The sequence below is a fragment of the Wasmannia auropunctata genome, unplaced genomic scaffold (genome assembly GCF_000956235.1).
Source record: "Wasmannia auropunctata unplaced genomic scaffold, wasmannia.A_1.0 LD336044.1, whole genome shotgun sequence".
NCBI classification, from domain to species: domain Eukaryota; kingdom Metazoa; phylum Arthropoda; class Insecta; order Hymenoptera; family Formicidae; genus Wasmannia; species Wasmannia auropunctata.
The window spans coordinates 601,397-619,279 of NW_012026846.1; the positions used below are offsets into that span (position 1 = coordinate 601,397).

The 17,883-nt window shown below is 32.0% G+C and overlaps 3 protein-coding genes across 6 annotated transcripts in view; 2 read left to right on the forward strand and 1 right to left on the reverse strand.

Moving 5' to 3' along the window:
- Positions 1–1,926, forward strand: part of LOC105451807 (adenylate cyclase type 10-like) — a 10,018-nt gene extending 8,092 nt beyond the window's left edge. The window contains exons 25-29 of the mRNA XM_011692491.1: positions 680–878; positions 998–1,137; positions 1,224–1,335; positions 1,508–1,646; positions 1,714–1,926. Coding sequence (XP_011690793.1) covers positions 680–878; positions 998–1,137; positions 1,224–1,335; positions 1,508–1,646; positions 1,714–1,845 — 722 coding nt within the window. The 3' untranslated portion in view covers positions 1,846–1,926. The remainder of the gene's footprint in view (positions 1–679; positions 879–997; positions 1,138–1,223; positions 1,336–1,507; positions 1,647–1,713) is intronic.
- Positions 1,927–6,751: 4,825 nt separating this feature from the next.
- LOC105451795 (circadian clock-controlled protein-like) lies at positions 6,752–11,080 on the forward strand. Of its 3 annotated transcripts, none has more exons than XM_011692473.1 (6): positions 6,752–6,884; positions 8,727–8,813; positions 9,084–9,350; positions 9,746–9,904; positions 10,316–10,513; positions 10,582–11,080. In XM_011692473.1, exons 1-5 carry the CDS (start codon positions 6,812–6,814, stop codon positions 10,462–10,464), a joined length of 735 nt encoding a protein of 244 aa, XP_011690775.1. In that variant the 5' UTR covers positions 6,752–6,811; the 3' UTR covers positions 10,465–10,513; positions 10,582–11,080. The 3 variants fall into 3 exon arrangements, with proteins under 3 accessions (XP_011690775.1, XP_011690776.1, XP_011690774.1); XM_011692474.1 differs by having other exon boundaries at positions 10,316–10,495; XM_011692472.1 differs by having other exon boundaries at positions 10,316–11,080.
- Positions 11,081–11,569: 489 nt separating this feature from the next.
- LOC105451796 (protein takeout-like) lies at positions 11,570–16,029 on the reverse strand. 2 transcript variants are annotated; one of them, XM_011692475.1, is made up of 6 exons: positions 15,755–16,029; positions 14,716–15,240; positions 13,343–13,476; positions 12,699–12,871; positions 11,983–12,191; positions 11,570–11,909 (listed from the first exon to the last, which is right to left on the reverse strand). In XM_011692475.1, the coding sequence occupies exons 2-6, from the start codon at positions 14,786–14,788 to the stop codon at positions 11,758–11,760; spliced, it is 741 nt and encodes a 246-aa protein (XP_011690777.1). In that variant the 5' UTR covers positions 14,789–15,240; positions 15,755–16,029; the 3' UTR covers positions 11,570–11,757. The 2 variants fall into 2 exon arrangements, with proteins under 2 accessions (XP_011690777.1, XP_011690778.1); XM_011692476.1 differs by lacking the exon at positions 15,755–16,029 and adding an exon at positions 13,549–13,639 and having other exon boundaries at positions 14,716–14,798.
- Between the last annotated feature and the right edge of the window lie 1,854 nt (positions 16,030–17,883).

Here is a 17,883-nt window from a genome sequence, read left to right on the forward strand (position 1 = left end):
ATATATATATATATATATATATATTCAACACAGCTCTTTGCTTGAAACATAACTGTATTATCACTATTATTAAATCCTGGCTGAGATAATAAGGGAGGATTTATTAGATGCCGGTAAGCATTAGTATTTATTAAATTGATATAAATATATAAATGATATAAATAACATATATATAAATATATGTATATATATAATTGTATTATCACGATTATTAAATTGATAATCAATTTACGTAATAAACACTGATGCTTACCGGCATCTATAATAAATCTTTCCTTCCCACGATGCGATATAAAGAATTATTTGCTGCAAAAAATATTATCTCAGCCAGGATTTAATAATAGTGATAATACAGTTATGTTTCAAGCAAAGAGCTGTGTTGAATCCGAAAGTAACGGCACGCAGTTTGTTGAAACTAGAATATGTATGTAAAATTACACAGAAATATTAGAAGCACCAAGATCCTGTTATGACCGTTATATATATATATATTTTGATCTTCTCTTAATTTAAATCTTAATGATCTTAATTAAATCTTATTAACAAATCTTAATTATATTCGTTAAATGATAACTATGTAATATGATAATTATTTTTATGATAACTATGTAATAAATTAAGCAAATCGATGTTTTAATTACGTATAAGGAAAGTATATGTTCTAAAATTGAATCCACAGAATTTGTATCGCGAAACAATTTGGACAAGTCGGGTCGTACTTGGTATTACGCCATTTGCGCCGATGTGCAACTAGACACCGGTCTCACGGTTCTCTCGTTACGAAGTTGCGACAAATATTATCTTCAGGAAGGAGAGTCTATAATCAGCCTGCATGATCCCGAGGCGGAAAGGCGATATTTCACGTCTATGTGGTTGTGGTAAATATGAGAACCTTCGCTTTGTGTAAAATCAGAATAAATCGAAAAAATACGTTGTTATTACACAATAGAAGTAAAAATTTGTGATTTTTCGTTCTAATATGCATTAACTATTGAAGGTGCATCAGAACGCAACAGTGGGAAGCTGCGAAAGTTTGGAACAGCAGGAACGTGACGGCCGAGAGTATAGCGGACGAGTACAAGGTGGCAGCGACGATTACCGCGTTAAAGAAACTCGAGGGACTGTTAATTTTGTATGGTAATAAAGTGTGGATGAATATTTGAATATTATGCGATGTATGTGTAAAATTATTATCAAAGTAAAACAAAGTTGCAATTTTGCAGTGAAGGAAGTCACTAACAAAAACATAAACGCATTAAACACGCTAACGGAAATTAATAATGAATTCAAGCGTATCAAAAATATGACAAATATCGTAAAAATTGCAATTCCCAGGTATATATTTATTATTAACAATTATTTTATTTATATATAGAATTCATTATATTTTATATTATTACTTGTGTAAAATAATTTTAAATATTATAATTTAAAATTATTTTGATAGTACATTAAAACTTCAATACTTTATCCAAAGAATTATTTTAAGAAATCGAAATGGTCGCAGGTACATGTTGATGAAAGCTTACTATTATATGATACAGTCGCGAAAAAGTGCTGCAATAAAAATGCTACAAAAAACGAAGAAGTTATCTATAAAAGTAGACAACAGAATGATTTATGCATGGGCATTTCATTGTCAGCGGGTATGATAAAATTCTTTTTTTGTTATGACATCACAATTTTGATTAAACTTTACCGTGTTATGTTCAGGCTTGGTTAGGTGCCATATCTTCTATACACAAGGACTTGTGGCAAGAAAAAAGTATGAAGCTGCATGTTGGATGGGATGAAGTAAATGCTAATGATTCAACGATGATTCCTTTTACATTTCCATTGCTTTAGTACGTATTGTGAATATCTAATTTTAATGTTATACATGTAAGTGTATCTACATAATTAATAAACTAACGGTAAGAAATTCTATATATATTATACATTTAGTAAATCCGTTGCTTTAAAATGAATAGATTAGAAGAGAGGATTAGGATTTGATATTTTAATACTGAGAATATATTATATCTATTTGATCTTTAATACTTATAAAAAAATATAGCGTGTTATCTATTGGAAATTTACAGAGATATGACTACGTAGTTTAATAAACACGATTTATATACATAGAGGCGCTAGTGAACAGGTTTTACTTAAAACGCAGGCATATTCACTCTCGGGTTTCTCTCTGAATTAAGATAAATTTTCGTGTTTTATTATTGGAATTCTGAGACAATTGAAAAGTATCAACATTATTAATTATCAATAAAAAATTTTTAATCGTCATAATTTCAATCGACATAAATATCTGACCGGGTACAGTTTTAATGCAATAGAAAGTTTATTACTTTTTACTATACAAATGCTTTATAAATTCGCATTTATATTTATAACAATTATATATCATATATATTGTCACGAGAGTATGTATTTTGTTTTTACACACCCAGACAACATGCCTATTTATAAAAGTTTTGGTTCTTTTAAAAAAACGTCAATTTTAACATCTTTAAGACTCTAATATGTCTTAAAGACTTACGATATCTGTACACAAAAATATTATATTTGCATCTAAATATTTAATTTAGCGCGGATTGCTCTTTGCTGCAATGTCGCGGTGACATGTAATACAACATTGACGTCATTGACACTGTTTTATGAACGGGCTAGTTTGATTCTTCATCTCACCACCGTCACCCAATTGCACACCCAGTTTGTTTCGTGGTTCACGGACCAAATGCGAAACGTTAAAACGTAATTATACCAATCATTGTGCAATGGCGCGCGGTGGAGTGTGCGACGCGGCTGTGTGCGTTTCATTAGTGATAACGTACGCGCCGGGTAGCTGCAAGCGGTCACTGTTAAGTGAATGGTGATCGGTATAAACAAGCCAATGCTATACTCGAAAGACCTACATATCTTTCTTCTGAACCAACGAGAAGCAATGACGTTTTATTATGTAGGTCTAAGAGATCCGGAACAAAGAAAAATTCGAAAAAATTTATATTGCGCGTCCGTGTGTTGCATTTTGCGGATCGACGATAGCCATACATATTTTCCAAAATCAATTTTATTTACAATTTTTGTTACTTTGTGTGTCTGAATGACATTTTCTCACACGATCAGTCTTCCCCTCTTTTCTTCTTTATTTTTTCTTCTAAATCGCTGAAGTCCTGAAAGTCTTAAAAAAAATGAGAAAAACGATAATTTGTGTAGATTTAAGTTTTATTTTTGTTAATATATAACAAAGATGTAAAATGAACATTTAAGGTCTGTAAATGAGCTAAAGCACCACTGACAGAAGAGACGTACACACCTACCCGATCATTTTTTGCGCGACGGGGGAAGGAAAAGACGCGTCGATCGTTTCTAATCGCTATGCGCGTCTTTCTTTTTTAATCCGACAAGGACTGTCTTTTTTTTTACCTCCACAAGGACTCAGTGCACTATCGCTCACGCTCATTGATCCGCGCGAGTGCATTTATGCAGATTATCATGTGCAATTTGTGTCATACGCGGGAAAGATGTCGGGCAGAAATATTGGCAGCTGTTTATCGCATTACGCTAAACGCTTATTCGAATATATGTTGATCTACATTAAATATAAGCACATTAAAAATAATAGCAGCGACGAAAGTTAGATACTTTTTATGCATAATTTTGAATGTTAAATAATACTAATTAATTTATCATGTTATTAAGATAAAGATTAAATTATGGATGTAAACTATATTCTATTTTTATTTTTTTAAGTATATCGGATGTTGTCGCTCTTCTTAATGTACGGATAAAAATCGGCGGTGCGTGCTACCCATTATGCATTATTATTGTTTGTAAAGCCAACGAGGAAAACATTGAGTAGTTGCGAAATCTAAACACTGGCATTTAGCTAATTCATGATGCGCTCCTTCATTATCTGCACGCCTCATTATGCCAGATGTCACACGTAACACTGTTGCAGATGTTTATTAGAAGAGACCAAGTAAGTGCGACCTACGTTTCTCTTAAATTAACCGCCCACCTCTGCATGACAATGAAATAGGAAACACAAATGATCAAGACTGAGAACCTATACTTAGCTTAGCTAATTCAAGAGAACTTCATGATACAAGGATATATTATGTCGTAATCATTTATTTCATTTATTCTATTAATTAAAAATACGGATGATACTAACAATAATAATAATAATAAAATGAAAACCTTTATAATTTTTTTTTAATACTTTATAATGGAGAACAAAGACTTATAGCCAATTTCTTTTCAAATGCATAATTTTAAAATTGTTTAAATGTAGATAAAACTTACTCGTTGCTTTCTCGTAAGGGGAGATGAAAAAAAAATACAAAATATCCGATTTTACGACATGATTATCTTCGGGATAAAATTCATGCAGTTCGTTTAAATTGAAAAATTAAAACAATAAAGAAACTAAATAAAAATTAAATATATTGCAGCTTGTTGGAGAAACATATTAGTCTACTGAGCTTTCATTTTCCTACGCCTAAGTTATTTGCAATAGTACATAATTAGAAGGAGCATAGTAATTAATACCGTCAATACTTAGATGCCTAATAACTTCGGTAATTACCCAAGTATTTCAAGTATTTGCCAGATTATCTCGATAATTCACGGGTATAATATCTGTGATTTTCTATGTGAATGAATAGGATATCTTGAGTACAAAGATTACAGTGATTAGTACTAATATATAGATTGCTCTATTAGTATTGATGGCAATACCACCGTGTATACAAACGAGCCGCGTTGTGTTGTACTTGAAAGTGAAATGAAAACGTGAGTGTCATTCCGCGAGGAGATTCTAGGACTGCGCGAGGTGGGGCACCTGAGATGAGAAAGGATTGAAAGCTCACGCGTGCACCATTCATAGTTGTCCATGTAACCGCTGGTCCATATAACAGCCTCCGCACTTCGGCGCACTGTGACATATCGGTGCATGCTCGCCGCGTACAATTACCGCTGCAGATTGGAGTCTCATCGAGAGTGGCATCGTGCCTTCGGAATCTCCATTTTTCCCCCCTCCTCCCGTACCTCCTCCCGCGTACGTCCTTAGTGAAACTCGTTTCTATAGTCGTCGACGCGATCTGTTCCAAGGGTAGCTACTTCGCGCATTCATGATCTGATCTTAATTCCATCGCGGCTAGATAAACGCGAGGTGTGACGCGATCAGGCGTTTGCAAGTCGGCACACTTGCGTGATCGCCGATCGCCGATTGCTCGCGTTGCGAGGGTGCATGCAAGGTCACAAGGTCACGGAAGTCCATTCGCTCGGAGTTCGCGTGAGCTTACGTTAAGATCGCGAAGAGAGCAAGCTCCACCGGAATTCTAAAGCATTTCCTGATGCCGCTGTCTTATCGTTATCTGCATAATTAATTTGTCTATCGGCGCAATTCATCAGTCAAGCTTATTTGATTATGCTTATGGGTAGATAGAATTTTTTCCCATCGTTATATATCAACATTCATATCTCTTAATAGCTGTGTAATAAATGTCGATGACGTAAGTCTGTTTTGGAAGGCTGTTCTAGCTTCGTATAATGATGCAGTTAATTAAACCTTTAATGGCTATTATATAAATTAAAAAAAACAATTATTACTATGATATTTATAATAATAATTGTTTTTTATATAATACTTAATCAGAGGAAGAATTTCCATATTGTATTCTTTGAAGTCTCTGAGTAATAATTAGATGACATACACGACATTTACATTACAGATGTAACATTGAACATGTGAAGGTAGGCATAAATAAAATTGTTGTTTAACTGAAGAAAACACGTTTTAAAAAATTCTTTTCTATTTAACATTAATATAAAATTATTGAAAAATAATAAATTGTACAATATTTATTTATTCATACTTATAAAAGATAAAATGAAGCTGTCACTGTTAATTTCATTAGATTATTACATTATTTCACAATGAGACAAAACTGTTAGATTTATATTATATTAGTTTTACTTTAAAATATATTAGTTAATTTCTGCTGTTATAATTATATTTTATTTATTTCTTCTTTTGCATTTCTTTGTCTATAGCATAAATATACATTTATCTCATTTTAAATTCCAAAAGGTTAAACATCTTACTGCTACGCAGTTCTTAGAACTTAAATTGCCTCACAAGGCGTAACAATATAGTGAACTTAATTGCTCCAAGCCCAAAATGCCGATGCTGTGACAAAGAAAAAGAAATTGAAAAAAAATAAGATGAACCAAAAAGATAGTCGAAGTATTTTCTTTTTTTTCTTTATGAATGTTGATTTCTGTCAGAGAATATTTTATTCTCTCTTTTCTCAAAACAGAATTTTTCTTCTTTGTTTTTGAAGCGGTAATATTTTCTATTTATGTTGGTTTTTCTCTTTTTTATCTTTTTTATTTAAATTAATTTTCTTTATTCAGCAACTAAAATGTAAATTTTCCATCTTCGCGTATCAGTGAATTAATCGTAAGATAAAAAAAAGTAGCATTTGGATCAAGTAATCGTTTTTGATTTTTTAAAACGTATAAAATTCTATAAAACAGCAATATAACTTAAAATCCATGACACAAGCAGTCATCCCCTTCGTTTTCTCCACCACCTGTTAGAGATGCCATGAACAAAAGAGAAGCAGAACTGTCGCAGCCACGCTTTAGTTTATTGCCGCTGATCAAGTACCGCTGCTCCTCGCCTCTCACGTGTTTAATGACATGCAATTTTGCAACGTATCTTTGCCGAGTCCTTGGGCCGGGAAACTATATAAACCGTGTGTTTATAATTGGCCAGGCTAGCTGCCAGGATTTTTAACCAGGCAGGATGTCGTTCTACGCACTCGTTCTATTCTGCGCTACCGCGTTTGTGCTCGCCGCGGCTCAGGATTTGGAGCTTCGTAAGTCCTTTGTTGAACTACTTCCCTTTGCCTAAGATCTGAGGATTATTTTTATAATTTTAAATTTAATTTCATTTCGCTACCTTTCAATTTTGCCTCGAGCAAGAACTAATTAATCAGAAAAATGTCAATTTAATTTCGATATTTATAATAACAATTTTAGATATCACTTTCAGCGTGCGGATAGAAACGTGTGCATTTTTTAACTTGTAAAATTCATGTGCTATTATGACAGTTATTTTTATATGTCACAAAATTTCTTGTAAAATTCATGTGCCGTTATGACAGTTTGCTGGAGATAAATGTTATTCGTTGATAACATTGATAACTCTGTTCTACGATGTTCTTGACATTATTTGTCTATAATTTTTATATACAAGCAGATAAAGGTTTCTTTTATATTAAACTCATTATCAAATTGACGATTAATTTAATTTGTGATAGCATTTCGACTTTATGAGTGCGTTCTTAAAGACCGACACTAATTGGCCTGCAGTTTATGATAGCCGAAATTTAAAGATTTAAAAAATAAGAATATTATTAGACAACCAACATCTAGTTTCAGTCGAATTTGATCCTTTCTTCCTTATTATTTGTTATGTAAATTATAAGTTATAGATCAATTGTACAAACAAAATAACAGAATCGTCAATGCATTTATTGATACATTAATTATGACTCAGATACTACTTTTGCTTTCTCCATGCAGAATAAGCAACTGGTTTCAAGAAATTAAAACGATAAAAAGGATTATTATCATAAAGCAAATCAAATTAGAGTATGAGCGAATAAAAATATTTTAACACAATTCTTTTATTAAACTAACCTTGTGAGAACGTTTAAGTACCCAAAATAAAAAGAAAGTTATATATATATATACCTATATATAAGTATATGTTATTTTCAACACTTTATTTTTGTTTTTCAATTTTGGCATTTTTTAATTGTGTTAATAATTATTTTATTTTAAAAATCTATAACTATTTGTCTTGTAATTTTTAACCGATCTATCGATCTAATCAATCTAATGCAATAATCGCAAATACATAATCTTACACAACTACATCTTGAGAAAAGAAATGACCGAACTATTTTTATTATAAATTCGTTTTTATCTTACCAGTTTTTTCTGTATACTCTAAAAAATTGTTATTATAAATATCAAAGTTAATAAAATTTTTTTTTATTAATTGGTTTGCTTGAGGCAAAATTGAAAGGTAGTCAAATTAAATATTCTTTAATATTTAAGATTAAAATTTATGCATAAAGTTATGTTTACATTTATAACAGAATGACTAGTAATTTCAAATAAGTTTGCATGTGTGCAGATTTATATTTACGGTTGAACGGATAATAATTGCACAAGTTTAAACGTTTAATCATATACTTTTACCATTTTTCACACGTTTCAACCGCTAATTATGCTAATTTCATTCTCTCTCTCACTCTCTCTGTTTTTCTTTGGCGAAAAACAGTTTTTACGAAAACTGATATGCAACTGATCGATGCATTTTGTGGCTAGTTTTATTATCGGAGAAAGGAAAGGTTTCATTAACATTAACCACAATAAATTCAAAGCTTGTATATAGGATTTCCTAAGCCAGTTTGTGCCAGATCCTGTCAGAGTGACTCATAATGATAAATATATACTAATTAAATATTTACTAGAATTGAAAGTTAATTTTAAATGTTGAAATAATTAGCATCAAAATGAACAATAGTCAAGTAATGCTAATAAAAAGATTGCGATTTTATTATTTTTTACCGCAACTTAATCATATTTAAATAATTTTAATGTAGATACTATTATTATTAATATATATATTATATATTTTTACGCAGCTGTGCAAACCTGCAACCATGATGCAGATGACTATTCGTCTTGCTTGAGACTTGCATTGCAAGAAGCATGGCCAAACTTCATCCAAGGTATTAAAAACAGAATATTAATAACTAATTTCTCTTTACTCGAAATTATCAAGTCTGTATTATATTTAAAAGTGATGTGTGTGTGTGTGTGTGTGTGTGTGTGTGTGTGTGTGTGTGTGTGTGTGTGTGTGTGTGTGTGTGTGTGTGTGTGTGTGTGTGTGCGTGCGTGCGTGCGTGCGCGCGCGCGCTTATGAATGAAAACCGATTTGTCATTATTTAATTTATGTTAATATATTATACATTTAAACGAGTTTTAATCTTTTCCCGAAGGTATTCCGAAACTCGACATACCAGTCTTGGATCCATACTTTATCGAAGAGCAGAGAACCATGTACGAAACCCAAGAACTAAAAGCGGACATAACAGTGACTAATGTTAACGTCTATGGACTTGCGAAGGCTCAATTCAAGGCTGTGAGACCGCAGCATTCCGATAATTTCTTCAAATTGGAGCTTGATGCCGATTTGCCGAAGGCGCTCATCGAGGGTAATTACAAAGCCGAAGGACAAGTGGGAGCGATGCAAATTGGCGGTCACGGTAGGTACAGATTAATTACTTTTAATACCGATAATATTTCTAATATATATGCGAAATATCATAAAATTGAAAAATATTGGAAATACAAAAGAAGATATTGTTATATATGCACTTTCTATGAACAGATGCTTGTTACTTTATTTAATTTTTTCAATTTTATGTAATTCCATTATTGTTTGATGAAATTTTATGAATTACACTGAATTACATTGAATTACATTTATGAATTATTATTCTAATAATAATTCATAAATGTAATTCTGATTTTGATTTTATATGTAATTTTCAAATTTTTAAAGTTTTGATTTTATAAACAAAATAGGTTTAAATATTTGTATAAAATTTATTAAGATTAAATTATTCGCGAGATTAATGCATCTTGTCTATCGCGGCAGGATTCTTTAACATTAGCATGGAGGACATTAAAAGCACGTGGATACTGGAAGGACCTGTAGCTAACGACAGATGGACGCTCGAACATTTCCAACTAAATCCGGAGGTCGGAAAGATGCAGATTTGGTTCAGTGACATGTTCAACGGTAACGAGGAACTCAGTAAGTAAACTGTTCAACGTATTTTTTAGCTGAGATGAGCGTTTATCGAATTTTCACATTTCCCTGAACAATAAATCCATTTTCTTCTCTTAAGCTACATAAAAAAAAAAAGAGACACTGGACGCGAGACATTGTATTCTTTCCGTTCTTATTGCCGTAGTTGTGTCTACTGTTTCATTATTCCTAATTGTCTTGTTATATCACTTCAGCAATTCCTGGATAATTATTCGATGGGAAACTCTGATACCTATGCCGTAATCTCTCTCGTTACATAATGCAGATTACGAATACACTTAATATGCCTTTTTTATGCGACGGCATTCTTCGTGGCGCGATCGTCACATCATCTTACACACACACACACACACACACACATACACGCACAGATTCTCACAGAATTTTCACTTTCAGATAACGCCGCCATGAAATTCGTCAACGAATATTGGCCGACTTTGTATCGCCAGATGCTGCCGTTCCTCACGAAGAGCTGGGACGAACGTCTCACCGAGATCGGAAATCGCGTTTTATCGAAGATATCCTTCTCGAAGACGTTCCCTTGAAGTCCCCGAGAAGACGTTCCTTCCCGCTAGGGCACGTACATATAGCGTAGTATGTATGAACGAAGGAGCGCCAATTCGCGCCGAAGTCGGCGCGAGTATGTATTTTTTTTTTTTTAGGCGACCGCCCGAAGCCGGCGCGGAGGAACGCGAAATTTCCTCTGTTTCCAAAGTCTCTGCGAACATCCCGACGTGACGAGTTCGTCACTTCTCACCGTGCGTACTCCTGATAGTGTGTTACTTAGTCTTGCACGACGTCGACATGCGTGTGAATAGTGCGGCGAGTTTATTGCATAATTACGTAACGTGTAAACACATAGATTATTCTTAGCATTGTTACTATTATTGTGTTACTGCTATTTTCACTAGCGATTGTTTATGTAAAGCACACAGACGTAATAAATATCATGGATAATATGATGGGTATCAGTAGATGTATAAATTCAAAGAATAATTTTCCGAATAATTTTTATGACTCTCTTGAAGGTTTTCTTCCAAATTATTGTTGATCTATCGCGTTTAAACAATTTGTCAATTATTAAGCAAAGCGTAGTAGATAATAATTTATATGTAAAAGGATATAAACGAACTAAAATAATTAATTTTTATCATATATTTATATGACAGAAGGTACATTCATTTTACTCTCAATATATACCATAATTCCATTGTGCGCTAAAACTCTAATACCACATCTGAAACTTAATATAATAACGATGTATTATATCTCTATGATATAAGCAACAATTACATTTACTATCAACATGTAATATATTTTTTTTTCTAGGAGAATATCAACGAGAATTATCTATTAATCTTTGAATATAAAATTGTATGCTCTCTTCAGGCAATTTGTTCAATTTCTGATTGATCACATAATTAACGTTTTCATGAAAGTAAACGAACAATTAAAAAGTAGCATATAAACATTATGTCACCTATAATTAATTATTTACTTCTAAAATTTCGTCTTTGTATAGATAATTAATTAGATACAATACGTTGTATATAAATTTTGTCTATTAAAACAGTGACAGTTTTTCAGTTATTTATTTTTCTTTTTTTTAAGAATATTTAAATCTTAGAAAGTATCCAAATGAAATTTTACTATTAAAAAATTGAAAAGCAATTTAAATGGGCATTTACATATTGTATTTTTCTTTTATCTTCTTAATTTAAAAAATGCCTAAAATACCTTTTTTGTAACGCATTATTTAAGTGCATATATTTAAAATCTATCGTTGATTTCAATAACAAGAAGCTAATGGTAACTAATGAAGATACGATGTAGACGTCTTAAGGTATAAGGAACGATTCCACTGGTAAGTGTCGCAACAGTTGATTGACAATACCAGCAAAGAGCGCCGATAGCTTCTTCTTTAGTTGCGGTTCCATCAGTTTCAGCACTTCTTGCCCATTTTCTCGAAGGAAGAGATTGATTGCCTCGGCTAAGAATTGAAAAAGCAGTATAGTATTCATAAAGATGAATTGTTGTAGACTACGTTTCTGCGTTTTGCTTACTGAGTATTCGATTGTTATTGAAGATCTTGCTGACTCGCATTTGCAAATTTTTTACTCCGAGCACGACGTCGAGATTTTCAACGTTCATATACGTCTTTCCCTCTTGCGATTTCGTCGAGACTGTCCCTCTGACTAGTGCCCTAGCATCCCCGAAACGCGCGTGGAACGTACCGTTTCCACTTGCAGGCAAAATTATTAAAACACCAGAACTGTAGAAATTAAATAAAATAGATATTAAATAGAAATTCAATTAAATAGATATTCCATTACTTAAATATAAAAAATTATAATTGTTTATATCATATGTCTTTTACAATTTATCAAACTACAGTTTTTACCGCTTATAAAACGGAGTGAATATTACATATTCTTTTAAAATAGAAAAATTTTTATTTATATACACATGGAAATTATAATATATTTAAAAAATTATTTTATGCTTCGTTTGACTTGTATGTACGGTAAATGTACCAGTGACTGAACATGTATCTATATCTGAACGTACACAAAATTTATTAATCTCAATTGCTTTTTTTTTATTATAATATCAAAATTTAATTGTAAAAACATTTAAAGATTCTAATTAAATTATAATATTATGAAAAAAAGCATTTAGAAATAAGTTTTTGTATACGTGTTCCGATATAGATACATGTTCAGTCACTGATATGTTTATATTCGTCTTCCGCTCATAAATAGGTACAGAATTTACGTGCCTGGAATAATGCGCGTCTAATATAAGAGCCGGCATTCGTATAAGGGCTTGGAAGGGTGAGCCGAGCTTGATGTCCTCTACCGTGTAGTTACTAGCTCCCCTAATGTAAAGGTCCCGTAGCTGAATCTTATATCCGTTTATACCACCTGTCAGAGAGAGAGTCAGTTCGTCCATCTGTTGGAATAGACAGAACAATGTGTGATAGTGAATGTAAAACGGTGTAAATAAGAAATCCATTTTATATATCTATATCGTTTCGTAGTACAATTTATTAGGTCGAATTTTAAATACGCGAGATTGGCGAATACTTTTCAAATAAGAACAACGCGCATGCAATGAGTGGGCAATCTTTTATTAACTGTCTCTTTTAAATTTAACAAATTTTAAAATTTCTGGACAAATTTCTAAACAAATATGTACACATCCATTATGAATAAAAACAAATAAAAAGTACAAATTATTGAGAAATGTAGACAAAGTCTCGTTCTTTGTAATGTTATAAACATTACAAAATAAGAAATTTCTTGTTTAAAATGCTTTTTCTTGGAAAGAAAGACCTATCGATATAAATTATACTAAATGCAATAACGTCAGATTGATATTGCTTGTCTGTATTATATTCAATTTAAGATAGATCAAACTTACACGGAACGGTTCTACCGAGGGTAATTCGATTTCGGGGATTCCGACTTTCAGATAGGGTCGCAGATGGTGTAGAGCGTCGATCAGACAAGTTATCAGCTTCGGATCGCTTTTGGAACATTGCTTCACATAATCGGCTACGAGTAGAATGTTATTAGAAACGTGTCGACTGTATACTTGAACTGACTGTATATTGCGTAGTCACGTACGTTTCATTATTTTGAACGTGCGGTCATTATAGGATTCGTTGAATTCTTCTTTGTATTCTTTATTGAGCAGGAGAAATTTTACTTATACGTTCTAGATCGTATAAGTAAAAGCGTCAATGAGTAAAAAGCGTGTTAAACTCTATAGCCGCGTTAAAAGTGAAAGTACTATCTCGTGACGAAAATGCACCTTCAAGAATATAAGTATTGCAGATTGGTACAGCTGCAAGAGGTTACTTATACTAAGAGCTGTTTTTCTGACGTTTTTTCTAATGCTTTGCAAAATCACGTCAGAAAACTATTAGTACGGCGTGCAATAAATAGATTGCATAATTAGAGCATATGCATATTGTATGTACACGTACATATATGTATTCAAATATCCACGACAAGAATAATATGTGTTACTGTACTTTAATTTGTATTTTTTTTTTTCGGCTATATTCTATTTCTAGAGCGCTTTATTCTATTTCCAGTAAACGGAAATGGATTGGATTTATAGATATTCGATTCATTTCCACGAAGGCCAATCCATTTCAATCAATGGATTAAAAAATTTCAATCCATTTTAATCCATTTCCGTTGACTATTTCATAATGTAAATCTGCAGATAAATAGGTATTGATCATTATTAATAATTTTAGATCATTATGAATTTTTTTCTTATTGAATTTAAATAAAGATAGAAGCTTACGTTTCTGCCGTACTTTGAACATATTTGATTACAACATAGTACTTTTTTACGGAAACGAAGATCCGGCATTTGCGACAGCGCGGAGCTATTTGCGTGCAGGAAATTACATGTAATTTGAGTTAGAAAATTTTCCATTATTACAAAAAAAGTATATTTTAGCATATATAAAACAATTAGATGTTCTCATAATATTTTAAAATTATATAGGTTGTGTCTTATTTACGGAGTTTCTTTTATAAATATAATACAACTCTGAATTGTAAGCAATTTATTTAGTATATCTTTTCGTATGTCAATCTGATTTCTTAGCGACAATCAATTGCAAATCATTAGAGCATTTATTTATTTGTACAATTAAATTATATTATTCTTGCTTATTCAAATTCAAGTATGGTTATAACTGTATGAATATTCAGCGGCGAAGATATCAAAGATGACGCTAATTTAAATTCGTAGAAAATGTTTGAATTACTCACGGTTGGTGTCGGAGGAGAGAGTTGCCGTGCAGCCGACGACAAGGAGGAGGATGGCCCGCAGCCTCTTGGTCATAATTTTTCAGGACAGTCGCGGCGGCGACGACAAAGACGGAAAGTTTTGCGAAAGTTTCGATTATATCAGGACTTGTGGTATCCAATTTCGCGATTTCGAACTTCTGCTGAAGTTAGACACTTGGGATCTTATTGCGATGGAGGGATCATACGAGGGATACGACGACGAGTTCGAAACTGAAGACTCGAATCGCGCGTTAAACGGCGCCGTTAGAACAAGACTGACTATATGCAAGAGAGGGCATTGACAGACGTGCGCGGCAGATCGTAGTTGCACTCGCGGATACTTTCACTGCTGCTACATGTATGCACCTGCGCCTCCTTCGTCGTCTGCAACAGCAGACGAGTCTTGCCCAGATCGTGGACTGTGGAGACGACTAGATGAAAGTGCCTTACCTGAGGAGACATGATGTGTGTCTGCGCTGTGTCTCCCGCGTATAAATCACCGGGTTGCTGCACAATGAGAAATTTGCAACAACGGCATTTGATTATGACGAAAATTGTATTTGCAAATCGACATGCAATTTTTTTAAAGAGAGTAAGTTGAAACAAGCACTGGAGAGATTGAATTTTGCAAATTAATCTTTGGTTACAGAATATCTCCAGAATTGTAAAATATTAAGCAATAGAAAATATAAGACAAACTTTCATATGATCTACTATTTTTATTTTATCTCTACATAGAATTTAATGTATAGCCATATTTTGACTACGTTATCGTAATATTTCTGTGCATAAAATATAAAAAAAATTGATTTCTGTAAAAAAAATTATAAGGATCAAAAATAAAATAAAATCAATTTTTCAATCTGAAAAGCGATTTTATTTAAAAGAAAGTTATGCTCGTAATAAGACGTATCTTAATATAATTACGTTTAAAATAATTATTTTAGATAAAATCAATATTTGTTGTGTTTTGAATTGTGTAAGGAATTTTATTTAATAACTGCTTTTTAAAAAATTGTACCTTATTCTATTTTTAAACTCCTTTTATCTTGTATATATAATCCGTCATATGTAACGTTCTTATTAAAATTTAAATGAAAAATGTTCACTTGATATTATGGATCTTAAGCCCGGTTTACAATTGCGTAAACGTAGGCGTAGAGTTGTGAAAGTAGTAGTAAATGTAGTAAAGTAATAAATGTATTAGTATAATAGTAAATGCAGTAAATGTTGTACAATAATTTAATCTACAATCAAGTAAAGATATGTTGTAACTTGATTACAACTCTCTAGACAAATTCAACGAACCTGCGTCTTCAAACTGAGTACTGCTCTCTTTATATTCCATAATATTATCCATAATATTAATTCATACTATAAAACGCAATAAAAACCTTGAGAACAATCAGATCGTTAATTATTTCCATGCATCCGGTATCGAGACAACAAGAATTATGATGACGCGATCACGTGTCAACACACGTGTCAGCCTTCTCATTGGTTGACGCGCTTACGTTTTACGCAGTCATAGTCGTGAAAGATAAAGTTGAACCATCTTTCACAATTTACAACTAGTAGCAGCAGCTTACAACTGCGATTTACAACAATTCACAACCACTTACGTCTACGTTTACGCAATTGTAGACCGGGTTTTATATAATACAGAAGCCATTTAAAAAAAATTACAAAAATCGTAATTTTTTCTTTTAATTTTGACTGAATATGACAGGTAATAACCGGATTCTTGGCATAAAACTGCGAAACTACAAAGATAGTTCATGAAGTAAGACAATAATCTTATATGCAATGTAAACAATAGGTCCATGTTGTTAAAGTGCAATTGTGGACGCAACGCAGTAAGAATATACCGTACTCTGTATGATGTAACGAGTCGTTTGCATTGGACTGCAATTAAGCCGTTTGCATTATGCAATGAGATTTCGATAGAATGGACATGTATTCCGTGGTTAACTCATTCTTCTTAATATAAAAAAAATGTTACAGCATAAAAATGACTCTAAAATAAATTTTGAAAACATTAAATTGAGAAACCAAAAAAGTTTTCTGCCTATAAATTTTTATATTAATTTATTAAAACTTTTTCTTTTGCCAAGTTGCAAATAATTAAGTCAGTTTAACAACATTTTTAAGATTTTACTGGAATTTAATTTTTCCATTATTTTAAAATTAATATACATTATTATTAGTGAATTTATTCTAATGTCATTTAAGATGTGTTATTATATAACTGTGTTTTAAGATATAAATTTATATTTACAAATATCTGACGACAGCCTGCATATATACAAACTATACATAATTGTATAAAAATTCTAACGAGTAAGATTCCCATACAGCACAAAAAGATTGCTGATATATTGCAGAATAGTTTCATTGAAATATTGCGATATTGCAAATTGGTTGCAAAACATTGCTGCATCATTGTTGTATGATTGCGACAACATTAAGATGGCCGCTTTTTGTAATATTACAACGAAATATCATAGCAACATTGCAATGTAATATAGTTGGAAGAATGCAACAGCACAGAAATATTCTAAGAACGATCGCAAAATTTTATTAATCAGCATTATAAATCAGAAAATAAAAGAAAATACACACGACAAAATTATGATTAAAAAAATAGGTTTGGAAACTAATTTTATAAGTTTGTATTTTTAAGTGGTCACTCATCTAAGCTATGTACCTAGTCCAATGTTGCTTAACTTTTGTGATCGTCCAGGAACTGTTGCTTCGTGATATGATCTGTGATTTATTAGTAACAGATCTATGCTAGTGATCTGCTGAATAGAAGTTGTCAAGAAGATAGAATACATATAGTTAAAACATATTTTATTTGTAAATATAAAATTTACATGTATTAAAGTACAAAATATAATATTTTGACTAATTTATTTTTTGTTCTCTTTGATATACGCGCGTTGGACAAGCGTACGTATCACTTTTCGAAGCTTATTAATTGAGTTATTTCTGAGATTATACACGCGCGAAAGAAAACGGAATGATTGTGTTGATCTCTTGTACAGATGATTGTAGTACAATCATGAAAACGGGAAACGAAGAATATCATGTGTTGTTATGTAAAATTAATTGATATTTAATAAAAGATCGGAAGAGCACACGTCTGAA

Coding starts and splice junctions, on each gene's coding strand:
- LOC105451795 (XM_011692472.1), top strand. CDS start 6,812: ATGTCGTTCTACGCACTCGTTCTATTCTGCGCTACCGCGTTTGTGCTC. Junction 8,814..9,083: donor ATGGCCAAACTTCATCCAAG/GTATTAAAAACA, acceptor CTTTTCCCGAAG/GTATTCCGAAACTCGACATA. Junction 9,905..10,315: donor CAACGGTAACGAGGAACTCA/GTAAGTAAACTG, acceptor TTTCACTTTCAG/ATAACGCCGCCATGAAATTC.
- LOC105451796 (XM_011692475.1), bottom strand. CDS start 14,788: ATGACCAAGAGGCTGCGGGCCATCCTCCTCCTTGTCGTCGGCTGCACG. Junction 12,872..13,342: donor CCTCGGTAGAACCGTTCCGT/GTAAGTTTGATC, acceptor CTATTCCAACAG/ATGGACGAACTGACTCTCTC. Junction 11,910..11,982: donor CAATAACAATCGAATACTCA/GTAAGCAAAACG, acceptor TTCAATTCTTAG/CCGAGGCAATCAATCTCTTC.